Raw genomic sequence first — 19,146 nt, forward strand, 5'->3', positions numbered from 1 at the left:
GAGTTTGGATCTTCGGTCCCGAAACAGAATACGGCGAATCAGAGTCATTGGTCCGCATTGCGTGTCATTGGTTCGGTTAACAAACCAAATTAGTCTCTATAATCCAACGTAGAGTATTAATCTTCTTTACTCTTTTTGCATCTTCTTAAATCCATGAAATCTAGAAGTTGGAGGCTATTCTGTATCAAAAGTATCAAACAGACTCGACCCTCTAAGCTATTCTCACGTCTCAGATTTTATGAAATAAAAGAAGACGGTTATCAAAAACACAAATTGTTCATCCATTCGATGTACAAATTCACTAGAGATTATAAGAGTTTAGTAAGCAGATTCAACGGAATTCTCAATCTAAAATTTCTTGAGTAAATCAACAGAACAGTTTAAATTAAACCAAAAGGTAAAAAAGAATTATATAAACTCTAGCTAAACTCACCTGCCGCTCACTCATTTAATCATTGTGGAAGCAATGTCCAAAAGACGATCAAACCACAATTATCATAAGAATCTACTGTTTGAGACTCCAATAGACTTAGTAAGCGATCAGTCTTCTTGCAGGAATCAAGTCGAGCTATATTAGCATTTTTGTTCCCAATTTAGATTCAAATAGAAACATGTGAGAGCCAAGCAAAAGCATGTAGATGATATATTTAGTTTTTGATGCAGTGGACCGTGAACGTGCGATGGGCTTGTGACGACTAGCATCGGTGATGGGCTACAGAACGGCATGATGAGTAACAAAAGTTTTGCAGAGTAGAAAGGAGGAAAGATTGAATTCCGACGACATTGGAAGATGAAAAGGGCTTTCTGTCACATTTTGAACACATTAGATTTTGACAAAAGTAAATCGTAATCCATCCTTAGAACATCTTACACCTTGTTTACGGCGAATGATTTACAAAATGGCATTCTAACAGTCTTGACAATCAATTAATAAGGGAAAACTTGGTAGGGCTGATAAATAAGGATTTATTTAGGTGTTTCCTTGCTACATGGCATAATCCTATAAAGAACAACGAATAATAACTAGGAAAATGTTGATTATAATGGATAGGTGTGAAATACAATCGTTAGGTTGATCATAAAACAATTAGAAACATTAATGTTTACTAATTCTCATTAAGATGAAATTACAGAAACATCATTCTACAAAATAATATTTTTCCTGGATTTGTAGATAGGTAAATATTGGCACCAGGCATTTCAATTGTAAGAAAAATGCTTTGTTGACGGTTCAGCAACCTTATTTGAATCCTTGACTCGTGCTGGCTTAAATCTTTAAATTAGTGTTATCAATTCATTGACTGACATCTTTAGTCTCCATAAAATTTGTCGACAATCAATTCCTACCACTCAACAATCTTTCTGCCACACTAAATATGGGAGCAATATCAACAGGCACCTGGAAAATGCAACAGATTACCTAAGCGACAGTGTCTATCTGCTTCAGATATACAAAATGTTCAGAGACTTTCAAGAGCAATAGAATTTTCAATAAAAAAAAAAGTTATCAAAATTTTCAAGAGCAAGTCAAGGAAAAGCATGCAATATTAGCAGAAGCACTTTCCAGCTAGAGCTTAGAATTTGCAAAACCGTATACTTTGTGTTTTTACACTAACCGATGGGCAGAAGCATGTTAACATAAAAGGCTAAATGATTACCCTTTTTCCAATTCTCTCTAGTTCATGTTAACATAAAAGGCTACATAATCAATATCCCCTCTTTGTCCAAAAAAATTACATGAGTTCTATGTCATCTGGTTATCTGGAGTAGGTATCTGCTAGAAGTCTAGAAGGGCATAATGGATTTAAGTGTTGGTATTTATTAACTATATTAGAGCAAAAGGTGACATAAGTGTTGGATGTCACCTTAGCGACCCTTCTAGGTGACCCCACACTCACTAAAAGGGGTACATCACGGGGGGCATTTGTCATAACGTAGCGACCTTTTGCATGGGGAAGTTATACAATGAGGTATTTTGCATCCATTGGAAATTGACTACATGACCTATTGGAGAAACCAACTGCACCAATCCGTAGGGGCAAGGTATTTATTAACTATATGATCTTCCAAATGGGAGAACAAGATTCATATAGTCATAGCGGTTAGAAAGAGCTTCCAAAAATAATCTGCTAGGCAAAGCATTCTAAGACAGTGAGGGGGAGAAGATTTGCAAGTTGAAGAACCTTGACTATTTAAAGATTTTTTCATTCAAATCCAAACTGTTTATTTATTTTTGAAGAAATTGAAGAAGATGAATTTTTTTTATTTCTCTAAACGAAAATGTATTGTATAACCTAAATGATAACAAAAACAACTTATGTAAACAGCAACTATATATGTATAGCCAAGGCGACTAATTAGCTAATTAACAAGATATTCTACAATTATTCTATAAAATGTGGTGGAAGCATATATGCCTCAAAAATTTAAGGAAGAAAAAGGACATATTTGTTGGAATGTATACTAAAAGTCTAACTTTTTGTATAAATATTTATTTAGAAATAAGAATCATTTTGGTCAAATATCTACATTTATAAGCTAAATGTAGTTATTCAATTAATTTATATTATAGATAACATGGTGTGTGGTGTCACACACAGAAGATCATGTTATCAATTCCTTATAAATTATAAACAATAGCTCACGACTAAGATGGAAAGGAACAAATCATTGGAATAGTCATAGTTAATTTGGTATTAGTTTATCTTAACTATAAAATTATACTAGTACACTCTGAGTGTATTGAGCAAGACCATTTAAGGTAAGTTCTTTTTATACTGACTGAATAAAAGAACAAGACCTTTGTTATTATGGAAATGTGTGCTCTTAATCCTGATATAATAATAAGTACATATATCTAGTATTTATTTCTTTGACTTATCAATGGGTGAGATTTAGTTCGATAAATCAAGAGGTCGATAAGTTGGGAAATGATATTATTTATAGTGTGTGTTGTTGATTATAGAAGGAAACTGTGTCCTAGTAATCTAGGTTGATAATGTCCCCAAGAGGAGCTCATAAGGATTGTCATGTAAACCCTGCAGGTGGACATAGTCCGACATGACGATAAGGTTGAGTGGTACTACTCTTGGAGCTAGATATTAATTGAGTTATCAGTAACTCATTTAATTAGTGGACATTTGATATCTTAAACACAGGGAGACTTACACACTCATGATAAGGAGCCCATATAGTAATATGGGATTGGTGCGGTAGTTCAATAATAACTCTTTAGTGGAATGAGTTATTATTGATGAACTCGAGTTGGGTGTTCGGGACGAACACGGGAAGCTCAAGTTCATCGGGAGACCAAAATCAATTCCTCCTCTTGCTCCCTATCGTAGCCTCTTATTTATAAAGTATTATACCCACCTATACCCACCTTCTTACCCACCTTAAGGTGGCCGGCCAAGCCTAACTTGGAGCCCAAGCTAGAGCCGGCCAAACCAAGGTGAGATGGTTTAAAGAGGTGGTCGGCCCTAGCTTGAGCCCAAGCTTGGTGTGGCCGGCCACATTAAAATAAAAGGATTTTATTTTTTAAAATCTTTTCTTATGTGGAGGCCATGGTTTTAAAAGAGAGTTTAAAATTTAAATCTTTCCTTTTATAATTTTCTACAAAAGATTAAGAGAAAGGTTTGATATCTTTCCTTATTTGTAGTTAAAAGGAAGATTTTAATTTTTGATAAAACTTTTCTTTTTTGTAACCATCCTCATGATTTTAAAAAGAGGGTTTTAAAATTAAATCTTTCCTTTTATAGTTTTCTACAAAAGATTAAAAGAAAGATGTGATATCTTTCCTTATTTGTAGCTTGAAAGGAAGATTTTAATTTTGAGAAACTTTCCTTTTTGTAATCATCCACATGTTTTAAAAGAGATATTTTAATTTATAAAAGTTTCCTTTTATAACCAACCATGAAGGGAATTTTTTAAGAGAAATTTTTATTTTAAAATTTCCGGAAACAAATTAGAAAGTTTTAATTTTGTAATTAAAACTTTCCTTTTTTGGAGGGAATAAGGTGGCCGCCCATTAGAGGTTTGATAAAGAAATTTTAATTAAATTTTCCTTCTTAAATATTGGCAAGGAATATAAGAAAATTTTATTTATAAAACTTTCCTTATTTGCCAAGACCAAGGAATATAAAAGAGAGGGTAGAGGTGCCTCACCTCATAACACATAATCTAGTATTCTTCTCTTCTATTCCTTGGTGGTGTGGCCGGCCCTCTCATCCTTCATCTTCTCCTATTCTTCTTCCTGGGTGCCCGGCGGCATCTCATCTCAAGGAGCTTGGTGGTGGCCGGATCTTGTTAGAGGAAGGAGAGATAGGAGGCTTTGTTTCTAACATCCCTTGGAGCTTGGTGGTGATGGCCGAACCTCATCTTCTCTTGGAGTTCTTGTGGTGGCCGAAACTTGCTTGGAGAAGAAGGAAGTTTGGGTGGATTCTCGTCTCGGTAGATCGTCGCCCACACGACGTCTGAGATAAGAAAAAGAATACGACAGAAGATTGTGAGGTCTATAAGTTATTAAAGATATAATTAATTATTAGTTTCTGCATCATAACTAATTCATCCTTTTATTTAGATCTTGAAATATCAAACACAAGAGGCTAATGAATCTAGGTAATCGAATTTATGTTTTCGATTTTGTGTTTCTTTTGTTTTTCGAATTTGTGATTCGATTGTTCCTTTTGGTTAAACCTAGGGTTACTATAAGGAGATTAAATATTGAATTTCTTTGAAAGGCTTTGTCGAAGCAGTGGTGGATGATCTCATACCCAAGAAGGTCTAGTGTCTCGCCATGTTTGACCTAGGAGCCAATCTCTGAAATAAATATTTAACCAAATTTGTAACATGGGTGGATTTAGATCAATAATGTTAAGCATCGTTTGCGATCCAAGTCTAAACCACTAAGAACAGATAAGTTGAATTTGGAATCAATAATGTTAAATTCCGTTTGCGATTCCAAATTTAATTTCTAAAGAGCACAATAGGTTGTTAGGAATGGTTCAGGACTTGTACAAAATTTTGTACAGGAACCGGTACGCTATTCTCAGTAGCAACCAATAATATTTTGATTGTTAAGAAAGATGCTAGGGAGGAAGGATTAAGACACTGGTCCTAGGTTTCCAAGTCAGGCAGTCCAGTCCCAAGAGCATACAAATTTTTACATTAATTTAAAATATAGACTAACTAACAAAACATTCAGGTATTCTATACTACACAAAAATGCCTTGCTAATATTCTATTCAATTGCAGCCCCAAAATCTTTCTGCATCAGTACAAATATTAAAAATCAAAGCTCTCCAATAGTCGGTCCCAAACAAAGTCTTTACAAACTAATGGATTATGAGATGCAATGGGGGTCTAATCAGTTATGCTGTGAGATTGAATATTCAATTTTCAGCCAAAATGATGCAGGAAAGAAAAAGGCTAAAGAAGGAACATACCTGAATTTTTTCAAGCTTTTCTAGAGCAGTAGCAAGCGGCTGGCTCATTTTTGCATAATTTTCGAGAAATGACATCGCAGCAACTTTGTCACCTCTTGCTTGAATAGTTAGAATTTCCTTGCTGAGGCTTTCAACAGCTTCTTCAACCTTAAAAGAAAGAAATATATGGTGAAAATTTGAAGTTTTAAGAGTATGTATTATATAATCTAATCCTTATAGGATGTTCCTCAATTCATTCTCATGTTGTGGTCCCTTATAAATATAATGTCTTTTCTGAAATAAGAATACTCTTTCAGTTTTAAATTGGTAAAGAGCAGGCAAATCCTAGGATCCCTTATTTAGGTTTACATTTTGGGGAAGGCCACTTCTACTGTGCAGCCACATCTGCCTCGGTGCTCTTCCTTCTCCTCTCCACCAAGCATTGCATCTTCTTTATCTTACTTGTTCCTCTTCCCCGCTTCTATCATGAGAGCAACTGTAGACCTATTCCCAGAAGTGTAGGTCCAACAGCTGCAGCACAGCTCCCAGATCTAATTCCTACTGCATTAGATACATCTTCTTGGCATCATCTTTAACCGTCCGCAGTTAATTTTTCTTATATCACCTTGCAGAGCTGCCAACTAGCTACAGACCATCGTCATCTATGTAATCTTTTCTCCATCTTCAACAGGCATAGTAGTCAACAAGTGAAGTTTCCATTTGCAAAAATTGGCCATATCAAGCCTTTAAACTGATTGTATTTATGAGAGATTTGTAGGTACATAATGGCATGTGTAATTGATTTTGTAATGGTATATATGTCTATCACTGATCTTATTCTTAACCAAATTGTGAAATTATTTAAAAAATTCTTCAGAAAAAGTGACTTTTAGAATTCATTACCCTAACTGCATTGAAAAATGACTTTCTGGGTAACCAGCATTGAAAAGTGACTTTATAAAAAAAAAAATTACGTATGAGTTTATCAAACGCCTAACTTTGGGAAAGCATTTTTGTCATCCATACACTATTCCTACATTAGAGTATTTTGATGTTCATATTTGTGTGTGCATGTGCACCTGTGTGTATAATATTTTTCTAAATTAATAAAAATACTCTTGTACTTTTAACTAGTTCCTTGACTTAAGGCGTATATGTAGGGAGAGAAGGTACCTTCCCAAAATCCACAGAAAATGTACCGTCTAAATGCATGAGAAAGGCTCCTTTTTCATAAAGCCAATTAAATTGCAATGCTTGCCCTTTCCTGAACTCCAATGTTAATCAATGTTCTCACGTTAACACTGACAGCAAGATGTAATTTGAACCAGTAAAATAAATAATTTAATAATCATACCCGTGTGCTTCTTTTAAACCAAAGCGTGTTGATCTAAAGCAGCCCGCTAAGAAAGAAACATAGATCGACTTTGACAAACTTTTTGGAAGTAGTTCCTGACAAAAAATGACAAAAGGAAGCCAGGAATCAGATATTTTTTCATAGTTCTCGGTGAGTATTAATGCATGTAAAATAGGAAAATTGTTAACTACATATCAAAGTGGCTAAATATTGAAAACTGCAAAGATAAAGTTTCCTTTAAGAGTCAAGGGCATGAACATATTTAAAATACTATTTTACATTGGCAAATAGCTAATATCTAATGAATTGATAAATACTGATCACGATAAATGACATGTTGTACCTCAAAAGGGATGTCTAACCCATCTCAAGACGAACTGAGCCATTCAAGTGCTAGAAACACACAAAAATCCCTATCTCGTTAGAGGTATTAGATTAATAAAGTTATTGGTATACTGGACTTAGTCCACATTAGATGTCAATTAATTCTTAGATTGTAGCAAAAGGTGAGTACACTCACCCAGGCGCCCCTCACTGGTCATCTCTAGGTTATGTGAAGGGACGTAAATCACGGGATCAGTTTATAGTCGACCGACCAAGTGGCTAGGGGATGGGAGGGATTTTTTTTGTCTGAGGGCATGCGTCCGCCAAGAATTGATCTCTTGCCCCATTGTAGCAAATTTGTCAACCTCTAGTCAACTAGGCACCCCCGTGGGGACGTCGATTAATTCTTAGAGAACTTGAATATGAAGGAGAGAGAGTCTTCATCGCTCTTTTGAATTGTTAACCTAATCAAAACTTGAAATTCATCATGAGATCAAGGACCACCATTTAACCTTGTCTACTTGTTATAGTAGGCCCTTCCCCAAAACCCCACATTGGCAGAAACTTCGTGCACCGAACTACCATTAGAGTAGGTATCTCATCCATCTTTCTCTCACTATTGATTGAGTGAATCTATTGTAGATGAAAACAAGAGATTGAGCAAGTGTTAAAGGTATTAGATTAATAGGATTAAAGGTCTAGTGAATTTATCTCACATTCGTAGTTATAAGTTTAAGTTTTTATCAAGAAGTTATACATATCCATGTAATAGTTATCACATAGGCTTAGATAATTTAGTTCTATCACTAAATGTTGTGATATCTTCAAATGGTATGTGGTACAACAGAAACACGATCATCACTAAAGGGATGCACTTTTCTAGGATGGCACTTGGGCTCTGACATGTTTTGACAAGAGGGTCGAAATGTGGCAGGCCTTTTTTATCACCGTTATAGTTTCAACCCTCATGGATTGATTTCCTTTTGGGTGAGGTTGTCATTGCTCAAAAGAAAACAATTACAACAAAAGTAGGAAGCAAAGTTATCATACTCCATTGAACTTATCAAACTATATGTGAGAAAAGTGAATATGACTTATTATGAAACCTCTTGCAAAAGCATAATAGTAATGCTAAGTGCAAATAGAAAAGTGAAAATGTGACAACCAGATATCGTCTGATTTATAATGAACATTAGCAAAGCAATTGATAAAATACAAATTGAACAGCATAAACTGTGACAGCAAAATGTCTTTGCATGATTGATAATGTACTTTAACACTAGAACGCACATACGTGCATGCGTGAACACAATGTCTGACCCAATTGATAACGTACGCTAGCACAACAGCAAGATACCCACTGACCTGATTGATAAGGAACTTTAGCGCCCAAAGTCCGACAATATCTGCTTTTGCCTCCTCCAATGCTGAGTGTAGTTCTTGAAGTTCCTTCATCATGACATGAAAGTGTATCAGTTTGACAAAGGATGCAATTTTTTTTCCAGGTCAAAGAATGTGGACCTAAATAATGAAAAGCCTTTCATATATTAGGGAAGATAGTCCAAAACAGCTTCTGCTTTGTACTTCGTTAAATTGATTCAATTTCAGAAACTAAGAGAGATAGTGTGTCAACTTGTTTGGTGTTTCTGCATGATGAACAGATGGATCTTATTTCATCACGGACTATGAAAGTGATATTAAATACTATCCATATCCTTTAAATTTAATTACGTTCAATGTAATTTTCTTTGGTCTTCATCTATGTGTCATGCCATCACATTTCTGCATGATGTATAAATGACGACAAACATACATAAACAAACAGCTCAGTGATGACTTGTTCTCAACCTAGAGGAGAGCCAAACTGAAAACTGTGACAAAACATACAATTCTTTTGCAGCTAGGTTAGCAAAAGCTGAGACTACCAGGAATATATAAACTATAAAAGGAACTGTATTATTAGCATTCTTATGAAATTGTTTGGAACTCATAAACGTAAAATTACATATCACCATAAAATGGATTGGGCAATATCACATTTAGAGGAGAAAACAATTTTGGCTGTGAATACATTAGATGATTAAAGAGACCGGTTTTCCTCTTATTAAATTGCAGGACAGACGTCAAACATGTAATGACATGGATGAGAAAACTAGAAAGTCAAGCATACCAATCTAACTGTTGACTTATCACCATTTGGCAGGGTAATTGTATGTGGCCCAATTCCATGGCAGCACTCATGGCAAATTGTATGGGTGTAGAAGGATTCGAAGTCAATGAATTCCTTCTGATCAGCTTTGATACAGACATCAGCTATGGGTAGTAGAATGTGCTTAAACCTAGCAGAAATATTATCATATTAGAAGTTAAAAAGTGTTGGAGCGCAAAATTCTGAAGCTAGCACGAAAAAGAGAATGATACAGAAACTGAAGATTAGCATCATACTTGGCCTCTGATACATTCTTCAGCAAGACCATAGAGGTTCCACGTTCATTTACTATGCGCTCATCATTTGGCAAATTAAAAGCAACAGTCTGGGGACCTTTCACATCCTGAAATATTACATGATTTAAACTATTTTATCATTTAATATTGCCTGAACGTCAAAGAAGAAATGCTATGCAGTATCAAATCAAATACAAACAAAGTCGCTGTCTCATTTCTCGTCACTGAAGGAAAAAGGGAGTATCATTCTCATTGATCGTATATTTGATTGTATGTCAGTTTGACAGCTATATACATATTTACCTTTCCAAAAAAAAAAAACTTAAATATTACGACATTCAACATCACGTATATCATTCTCAAAATGACATCTATTGCAACAAATGATAAATGTAAGATACGACAATTAAATAATAAGTGTTAATTAAGAAATAACCTTACAGAATTTTTTGGAAATTTTTATAAATTTTTCAGGATTTAAACGGAATTCGTATGACATGTTAAGGGGATGAATCCGTTAGGCTTAGAGAAAGCCTATTTGAAATATCACTTATGTAGAAGTTGATTGATTTCATACATAAGGTTATAGCTAATTAAACTAGGTATAAATTTTAAAACTTAAGTTTAATTCTCATTTCCTCCTCACCATTTCCGTCGAACCCGTGCCCTAACTTCCGCCTCTCCCTTTCCACGCAATGCCGACCATCGGGCCCTCGCCCGATCTCGCCGATGTCAACTGACTCTCTCCGTGTGAGACCAGCTCGGCGACGCCACTTGCCGCTGTCGACATTAGTCGATCCGTTGACACCCCATCTCCCGATTGACGTGAGGCAACGCCACATCCGCTATCGTCGCAAGAGGCGATGCCGCGAGCCACAGGTTCCCCTATGCGTCACTGTCGCCTCTTCATCGTCGATCCCTCTCTGACCACGAGCAAGTGGCTATGATCTCCCCTGTTGACGCTCTCTGAAGGTATTGAGCTCAGCCAGCCTTTGTCATCCTTTGTCTCTACCCTAGCCGCGCGGCTTCACCATAGCCCACGGCCACTACAGCCAACTTGTGACCACTGGTTGACAGTTGTTTCTGCTGACAACCTAGCTCACCGTCAACTGTGTGAGAGCCACCATTGCTCCTCTCCTTCTCTCGAACCAACTGTCACCGTGAGCCACTAACGGGGCAGCGAACATCCGTCTAGAAGAGGTCGTAGGATAATGACATCTTACCTATCCTACGACATCTTACCTTAAAGTATACTTACATCAATGGATTGGTTGTTGGGAGAATTTTGATTCTCATACATGGATTAATTGTGTATTCGGGGTAAACCTAATTAAATAAGATTGGTTGGATAAATCTGAGATAATTAACGATTAAGTGAATTTAATGGGGTTTTCTAAATCAATTTGGGATTGAATCATTGCGATGAGGTATTAGCATTTCGGATCAATTCAGGGTTTAGTTTGCGTTACTCAATTTGCGGTAGAGTGTTGCTATAATATGTATTTTATTTTGCAGGACTCTGATTCGAGACAAGTGCTCATACTTGAAGACATTTAGCACGATCTACATTTGAGACAGATATTTCTTCCTTGAGGTCTGTAGTTCATTAACCTTAGTGTATGGATACAATTGATGGATTAGATCACTTTATCTTAACTCTACTCATATGTTTACCTGAGTTTGATACTTATATGCTTGATCTTAGAGATGATCTATTTATAATCTATGCAGTCTCGTCTTTGGATATTTTTACTCTGTAGTGTACACACGTGTATGATGTGTGTTATCATGTTGATTATTCATATGTTGTAGCATGCACACATGTATGGTGTGTACTATAGGAGTTATCATACGTGACTGTCTGTATGCTATAGTCATACACATGTGTATGGTGTGTACTATATGTGTTACTATTACTATACATGTTGTTTAGTAGACACATGTTAGATCTTTTCGTACATATAGATATGTGTAATTGATAAATCATGTTTCTGGATAAACTTATGTTTATCATGTTATTGCATTGATGATAACTGTGCTTGAGTCATGGATATTAGCATCTTGCACATCATTGCATTGTATGCATCTTGACCATCATGTCTCCACTACGATGTTGAGAGATATCCTATCAACCATGTCTCCTACAAGTGGTTGACGATCATGTCTCCACTATGATGTTGAGAGACTTGACGGTTACTGTACATCTTATGGACCATGTCTCCTATGAATGGTTGACCATCACGCCTCCACTACGATGTTGAGTGTGTCGTCAGTATTGTGATATATGTGTTGTATTGTATCATTGGGTTCTTATACCTAAGGCTACCCACAAATATTTATAGTCGAGTAATCTTCCGCAGTCCGTAGCTAGATAGTTACTTCCTATCTGCCCACAAGTAATTGTGGTAGAGTGATCTCCCACAATCAAGAATCTTGACATTTTAGACTGCCCATAGGTATTTGTGGTGGAGTGATCTCCTACAGTCTCTATCTAGATAGTTAGATGTCTTGGTCATTTTGTATTTCTTATGATCGAGCGTTGCTCTCACATAAGATGATATATTGTTGTTATTTATACTAGCACATGCTTAGGATATGCAGTACTTCTGTGGATCATCCTGGCACTACTCATGATATTGTTTACAATTGAATAGGTTGCTTATGTTGTAGATGCATGTTGCATATGTTTGAAGAATGATTGTTGCACATGCCTAACATATTCATACATGTTCATTTACCATACATGTTTATGCTATCATATGTTGCTCATGTAGTACAAGCAGATCTATTGTACATCCCACTGATTACTGATCAGTATACCATACTCGTTAGACTGGTTCTGGTATGTGCATTCATTATGTTGATTATGGTTGTGTACATATTTCCTACATATGAGATTGTATACCGTTGATCTCCTTATACATTTGACCATGCACTGTCATTTATTTATTACCCGCTGAATCATTTGAACTCATCACTCTGCAGATAGATGATTGTGGAATTGCTTGGAGAATCTTGGCTATTAGTCCCACGACACATCTGATATTATTTTTTCCTATTTCTTATTGCGCTAGTTGTACTTTATTTTTGGATTTGGTTATGTAATAATTTGTCTTAGATGTGAATTTTAGCCTCATGACTACTTTTTATTCGGCTTTGTGTTGTTGTTGGGTGAATTCATGCCAGCATGCAGTCAGTTATTTCAGTTTTCTATGTTGTGAGTGAATTGTGTAAATCCCTCTATTGTGTTGTGTTTTGATTTATGTCTTCCGCTGTGTATTTGTGCCTATGTTGTGGGCTTATATCATGTTGTTTCTAACATTGTCACTAGGGGTACTATCCGTTCCATCGGACAAGTATACCTTCGAGGCGTGACAATAAATCATGAATGAAACTGCCAAGTATGCGTTGGTTGCCTCTATAATGCTGTTGAAAAATCTGCATCAATCTTCCAATCGTTCGTACCTCATATCAAATGTTAAGTCATCATCTTACCTTGTTCCATAAAGCCCAGGTAATGGAACACACAAAGAAAATGTGTGCATTTGATTCATCAAGCCAGTATAATGCACAATTCTGATAAGACTCACGCAAATCTGTCGTCTATCCGTAACTTCCCATGAGCAAGTAGCCAAACAAAAAAATGATGTTTGGGCAATATTCCTAGTTTCTCAATCTCTGATGCCCAAGTTACCACAGTTCCTTTGGCCGAAAGAACTTATATGCATTGGTTACCCCATTTTTCTCTAAGGCAAACCATTCCAGTAGCTTCATGTTTGTTGTTCCTTATCTGTTCAGCCCCTAACGTAATTGATCTTGAATGTCAACAAGTCAGTTAGCCAAGGAGGAATCCGAGGCTTTCAAACGTCATTGCCAAAAATCAGTTCTTTTGATGTAGTGATCATGGACCCATCGTTGTCTTGCATTGTATATTCCAGTGTCCTACATAATAAAGCATTATTCCATGCTTGTAAATCCCGAAGTTCATAACCTCCCTTTTCCTTCGAGAGGCACATCTTAACCCAAGAGATTGATGGGTGTTTGGAAGACCAAACAAAAGTTCGACAAATTCCATAGACTTTATCAATCACCCCGCTCGATATGGGAAGAATGGAGAGTCAATAACATTCTACATCTTGGAGGACTGATCTAACCAATTTTAAGAGTCCAACATAGGATAATGTGTGTTTTGGCCATGCATTTATCTTCTTTGTTATCGCATCAAGCAAGAGTCCATAGTTGGCAATTCGTAGCTTCTCCGTAGCAAGAGAAATACCCAAATATCAACAACAACAACCAAGCCTTTTCCCACTAGGTGGGGTCGGCTGTATGAATCCTTTTACGCCATTGAGCTCTATCTCCTATTATATCATCATCTATACTTAAATAAATTTTATCTTATTTTATTGTTGCTAACCAAGTCTTTTTTGGTCTTCCTCTTTCTCGTTTGATATACGTGTTTGTCATAGTTTCATATCGTCTAACTGAAGCATTTATTGGTATGGCCGTACCATCTTAAACGTGTCTCTCGGAGTTTTCCCTCAATAAATGTAATTTTGACCTTTTTTTTAATGCATTCATTTCTTATTCTGTCCATTTTCGTATGCCCACACATCCATCTTAACATCCTCATCTCTGCAACTCTTGTCTTCCGTTCATGTGCTTGAGTGGCCTAGCATTTAACTCCATATAACATAACAGGTCTAACTACGATTTTGTAAAAAGTTTTACAGATACTTTACGGTCACATAAAACATGTGACACTCTCCTCCATTTCAACTATCATGTTTGTATTCTATGTAAGATATCTCTCTCAATTCCTCCATCATTTTGCAAAAATAATCTTAAATATCTTAAGCTCTTGGTTCCGGGCAACTCGTCATTTCCTATCTTAACAATTGTCTCATTATATCTAATATTGCTAAACTTAAATTTCATATATTCTGTCTTTATTCTACTAAGCTTAAAACTTTTTCCTTCTAGTATTTCCCGCCAAGATTTTAGTTAGCATTTGCTTCTTCATATGTTTCATCTAACAAAATAATATCATCTGCAAACAACATGCACCACGGTAGTGTGTCTTAAATGTGTGCAGCAAGTTCGTTCATAATTAGTATAAAAAGATAGAGACTTAGAGCTTGATCCTTGATGTAACCCTATCTTTATTGGAAATGCTTCAGTTACTCCACCTGAAGTCTTATTGTTACATCCTCATACATATCCTTAATTAGTTCAATATATGTTACGCTAACACCTCTCTTTCTAAAATTCTCCATATAATTTCTCTTGGACTCTATCATACGCTTTTCTAAGTCAATGAATACCATGTGTAGATCTTGTTTTGCTCCCGATATTTTTCAATTAATTGTCTAAGAAGATGTATAGCTTCTATTGTCGACCTTCCAGCATGAACCCAAATTGATTTTCCATCACTAAGGTCTCCTTCCTTAATCTTTTTTTATTACTTTTTCCCAAAGTTTCATGGTATGACTCATTAGTTTAATACCCATATTTGCATAATTTTATACGTATCCCTTATTCTTATATAAGGGAACTAGAATACTTATCCTCCATTGATCAGCATTTTTTTCGCTTTCAATATCATGTTAAATAATTTGTAAGTCATTCAATACCTTGCTTCCCTAAGCACTTCCATACCTCTATCGAATATCATCCGGTCCAACGGTTTTCCATTATAGATCTCATTTAAAGCTTGTTTTACTTAAAGTTCAATTTACGATAAAATTAAAATTCGATGCTCATTCGACCTAATTAAATTACCTAAGTTAAGTTGGTCTCCTAAACCTTCATTAAAAGTTGATGAAAATACCTCTTCCACCGCTTTTTTATTTCTCCATCGCTACTAATACCCTATTACATTCATCTTTAATACATTTTATTCGCTAAGATCTCTTGTTTTTCTTTCTCTCACTTTAGCTATTCTATAAACGTCTTTTTCCCCTTTTTCGTATCCAATTTTTGATATAACCGCTCAAAAGTTTCATTTTTCGCTTCACTCACTACTTTCTTAGCTTTTTTCTTCGGTTATATATTTTTAAAATTTTCTCGTTCTTACAAATATATAATTCCTTATAAGCTATTCGCTTTTCCCTCACTTTCTCTGGACTTTCTCATTCCACCACCAAGATTCTTTACTTAGCATGCACGTCCCTTTGACTCACCGAGGACACTCTTAGCTACTATTTTCAACTTTGATATCATCTTATCCCATGTTGTATTAGAGTCATCGTATATTTCACCTAATGCTTGTATTTCTACCTTCTCTTTAAATATATGTTGCTTCCCATCCTTTAACTTCCACCACTTAATTCTAGGAATCATATATATTTTCTTTCTATCGATACTATGTTTGAGGCGTATATCCAACACTACTACCCTATGTTGGGTAGTTAAACTTTCTCCATGGATGACTTTACAATCTTTACAAATCTTTCTATCCTTTTTCATAACCATAAGAAAGTCAATTTGCGATTTATTAATCCCACTTTTGAATGTGACTAAGTGTTCTTCTCTTTTCTTAAAAAATGTATTAGCTAATATAAGGTCATATGCTATCGCAAAATCTAATATACTTTTCTCTTCCTCATTTCTCGTTCCAAACCCATAACTCCCATGTACCATCTCATATTCCTCATTTTTCACTCCGACATGCCTATTTAGATCACCTCCTATTAAAATCATTTCATTGGGTTGAATATTTTGTAATAGTTCATCTAAGTCATCCCAAAACCTTAATTTAATAGCTTCATCTAATCCTACTTGTGGTGCATATATGCTAATTATGTTCATAGTTTCTTTCGCCACTATTATCTTAACGGCTATAATTCTATCCCCTTTTCTAACTACTCCTACAACTTCATCTTTTAACAAACTATCTACAATAATACTCACTCCATTTCTTACTTTACTCTTTCCAGTGTATCATAACTTAAAACTCAATTTCTCTATCATCTTTGCCCTCTCACCTACCCATTTTGTCTCTTGTACACACAAAATACTAATTCTTCTCCTAATCATCATATCTACTATCTCCATTGATTTACCAATGAGAGTTCCTATGTTCCATGTTCCAAATCTTAGATTATTAGTTTTCCTATCATATTTGTTCTTATCCAACCTATGGTGTGAGAACTCTTGCTTATTTAACACTACACTCAAGTTCTTATGGAGATGTAGCGGTCTTTGCTGAGACGTTATAGTTGAACCCTGAACGCGAACTCTTGCATATTTATCACTACACCCGAGTTCTGGAGATGTAGCGGTCCTTGCCGAGCGCGTTCCTTCCGGGGAACAACCTTGCATTAGCACAATAGTTTAATGGATTCATTCATGAAATATTTGTCATAGTTTGACGCTGGCTGGCAACCTAACGCAACCCTCCTCCTTTATCCGGGCTTGGGACCAGCTATGACTGGTCATCATGGGCGGAGTTGAAATACCCAAATATCGAAAAGGAAAAATGCCCTCCTAAAAACCAATAGTCTATAGTAATTGTGCCCTAATTGTGTCATCTACTCTGACCATAAACATGTTAGACTTTGAGGGATTAGCTCTCAGATCCGCTTCATCTCCAAAATCCTCCAGACAACCCGCAATCAGTGTTAAAGGTAACATCAGCTCTTGCAAACATCAAGAGGTCATCGGCATAGGCTAGATGAGTGATCCGAGCTTCTCCACACATGGGGTGAAAATGAAAAGAAGGCAGCAATGAAATTACCTTTAATTTCCTTGATAGTACTTCTAGACAAAAGACAAATAATAAGGATGATTGTGGGTCTCTATACCTTAGCCCATTGAAGAAATCGTGAATACCGTCCATTGAAGAAATCGTGAATACCGTCCATTGAAGAAATCGTGAATGCCACCATTTAGGCTTATAGAATACGAAACTGCGGTAACATATTCTCAGATCCAATCTCAAAATTGTTGGGAAAAACCAAAATCAACAAATGCTGACAAATCTACCATGTCAAAGGTCTTCCACAAGTCAATTTTAATCATGCATCTAGGGGATATCCTTTTGCGATCATACTTTCAGAGCAATTCCTGAGTTAGATTGATGATGTCTCTTATGGAACGCCCTACACAAAAGCTTCTTGTATCGGATCCAACAAGCTACTCATAATTGTAGCTAACCATCTGGCCAACACTTTGACAATAACCTTGTAGAAAACATTGCAGTAAGATATTGGCTTGATAACTCGCAACCCATGAGAGATGATCAACCTTTGGAACTAAAGCAATCAAAGTATGATTTCATTGCTTAAGAAGTTTACCAGACCGAAAGGTTTCATGAATCGTAGCAATGAAATCTGACCCGACCACTTCCCATGTAGCAATGAAGAATTTTGCACCATACCCATCCGGCCCCAGGGCCTTATCCACACCTATATCAAAAAGAGCATCCATGATTTCATTCACCATTGATCCGGTAGTAAGAACAGGGGACCCCGCCCTGTAGAGTCAACGCCACGTGGAAGTCACAGTGGCAGTTGTCCGTCCGGAGAGGGCCGGGTCCGACCGGACGGACGGTCGGCCGGCCGTCCGGTGGAATCGAACCTCCGGAGAGGGATGGGTCCGACCGTCTGGCCGACCGGACGATATTCAACTGATGGTTAAAGGCGCCCTGTCGAAATCAGGGTTCCGGCGCTCGGTGGAAAAGGTCGCGGGGCCGAGCGGACCTCACGCTCGGCCAAAGCCATAAGGTAACACTGCTAATAGTCCCCATAAAGCACGTGACTGAGGATCTCCCCAAGTAAACCACTGCATATGTCCGGCCGGATGTTGAGGGAGCTGTTCGCCCGGAAGCCAGATTTGGAGCAAAGGGGAAAAGGACAAGGAACGTCTTTTTCTGACAACAGGTATGTTTCACGTGTGGGCCATGCTACAAATCTTGTGACAGGGGATTCCGCTGTCCCATCGAGGACATGCTAAGACTGTAGCAGTATGGGTTAGGGAAGCTCACTGACAAGTCCTTACTGGAGTATGGGCCCTGGACACGTGTACACCTCGGTGTATGTCTTCGCCGCCCTATATAAAGGCCCTCATTCTTCACGGAGGTATGTATTCTACGAGTTTTGAGGTCATCGCTTTTCTCGAGCTCACCGACTGAGGCCGTGAGGGTCGCCGGAACCCTTCCGCCCGACTTGCAGTTCGCGCCGAGCTTCGTGCCAATGAAAATCCACGCAAGCGCCACGCCCGCGTCCGCTGATTCGGCATTCGACAGATCAATTTGCGCCGTCAGGAACGCCTCGTATCCGAGCGGAAACAATGGACGAGGCTGGACGACAACACATGGTGACGCTTTCGAACGAGGAACTCGACGCTCTGATCGAGATAAGGGCCGCCAAGCTTGTGGAGCAAAAACAGAAAGCCACAGCCGAGCGGCTGAGCAACAAGCGACATCAGCATTAGGGGGCCGAGCGGAAGCACCGACTGCCACAGTTCAATTTCCCTCAAAAGCAGATACTTCATCTCCCGAATTCAACTTATAGCAAGCCCCTCCTTCTGGAACCTCAAGAGCGGGAGTTTGATGTCAGGCGATGAATCGACCACATACGAGGAAGTTGGACAAGCTGC

General features: G+C 37.2%; 1 protein-coding gene across 1 annotated transcript in view; it reads right to left on the bottom strand.

Annotated features, from left to right (window-relative positions):
* Positions 1–1,017: 1,017 nt before the first annotated feature.
* The window catches only part of LOC122019763 (nudix hydrolase 3-like), a 41,260-nt gene continuing 23,131 nt past the window's right edge, over positions 1,018–19,146 (bottom strand). The window contains exons 14-20 of the mRNA XM_042577278.1: positions 9,547–9,653; positions 9,272–9,440; positions 8,467–8,550; positions 6,778–6,872; positions 6,597–6,687; positions 5,445–5,591; positions 1,018–1,399 (exon numbers count right to left, since the gene is read on the bottom strand). Of these exons, the coding sequence (XP_042433212.1) occupies positions 1,337–1,399; positions 5,445–5,591; positions 6,597–6,687; positions 6,778–6,872; positions 8,467–8,550; positions 9,272–9,440; positions 9,547–9,653 (756 nt within the window). The 3' untranslated portion in view covers positions 1,018–1,336. The remainder of the gene's footprint in view (positions 1,400–5,444; positions 5,592–6,596; positions 6,688–6,777; positions 6,873–8,466; positions 8,551–9,271; positions 9,441–9,546; positions 9,654–19,146) is intronic.

The sequence above is a fragment of the Zingiber officinale genome, chromosome 1A (genome assembly GCF_018446385.1).
Source record: "Zingiber officinale cultivar Zhangliang chromosome 1A, Zo_v1.1, whole genome shotgun sequence".
NCBI lineage: Eukaryota > Viridiplantae > Streptophyta > Magnoliopsida > Zingiberales > Zingiberaceae > Zingiber > Zingiber officinale.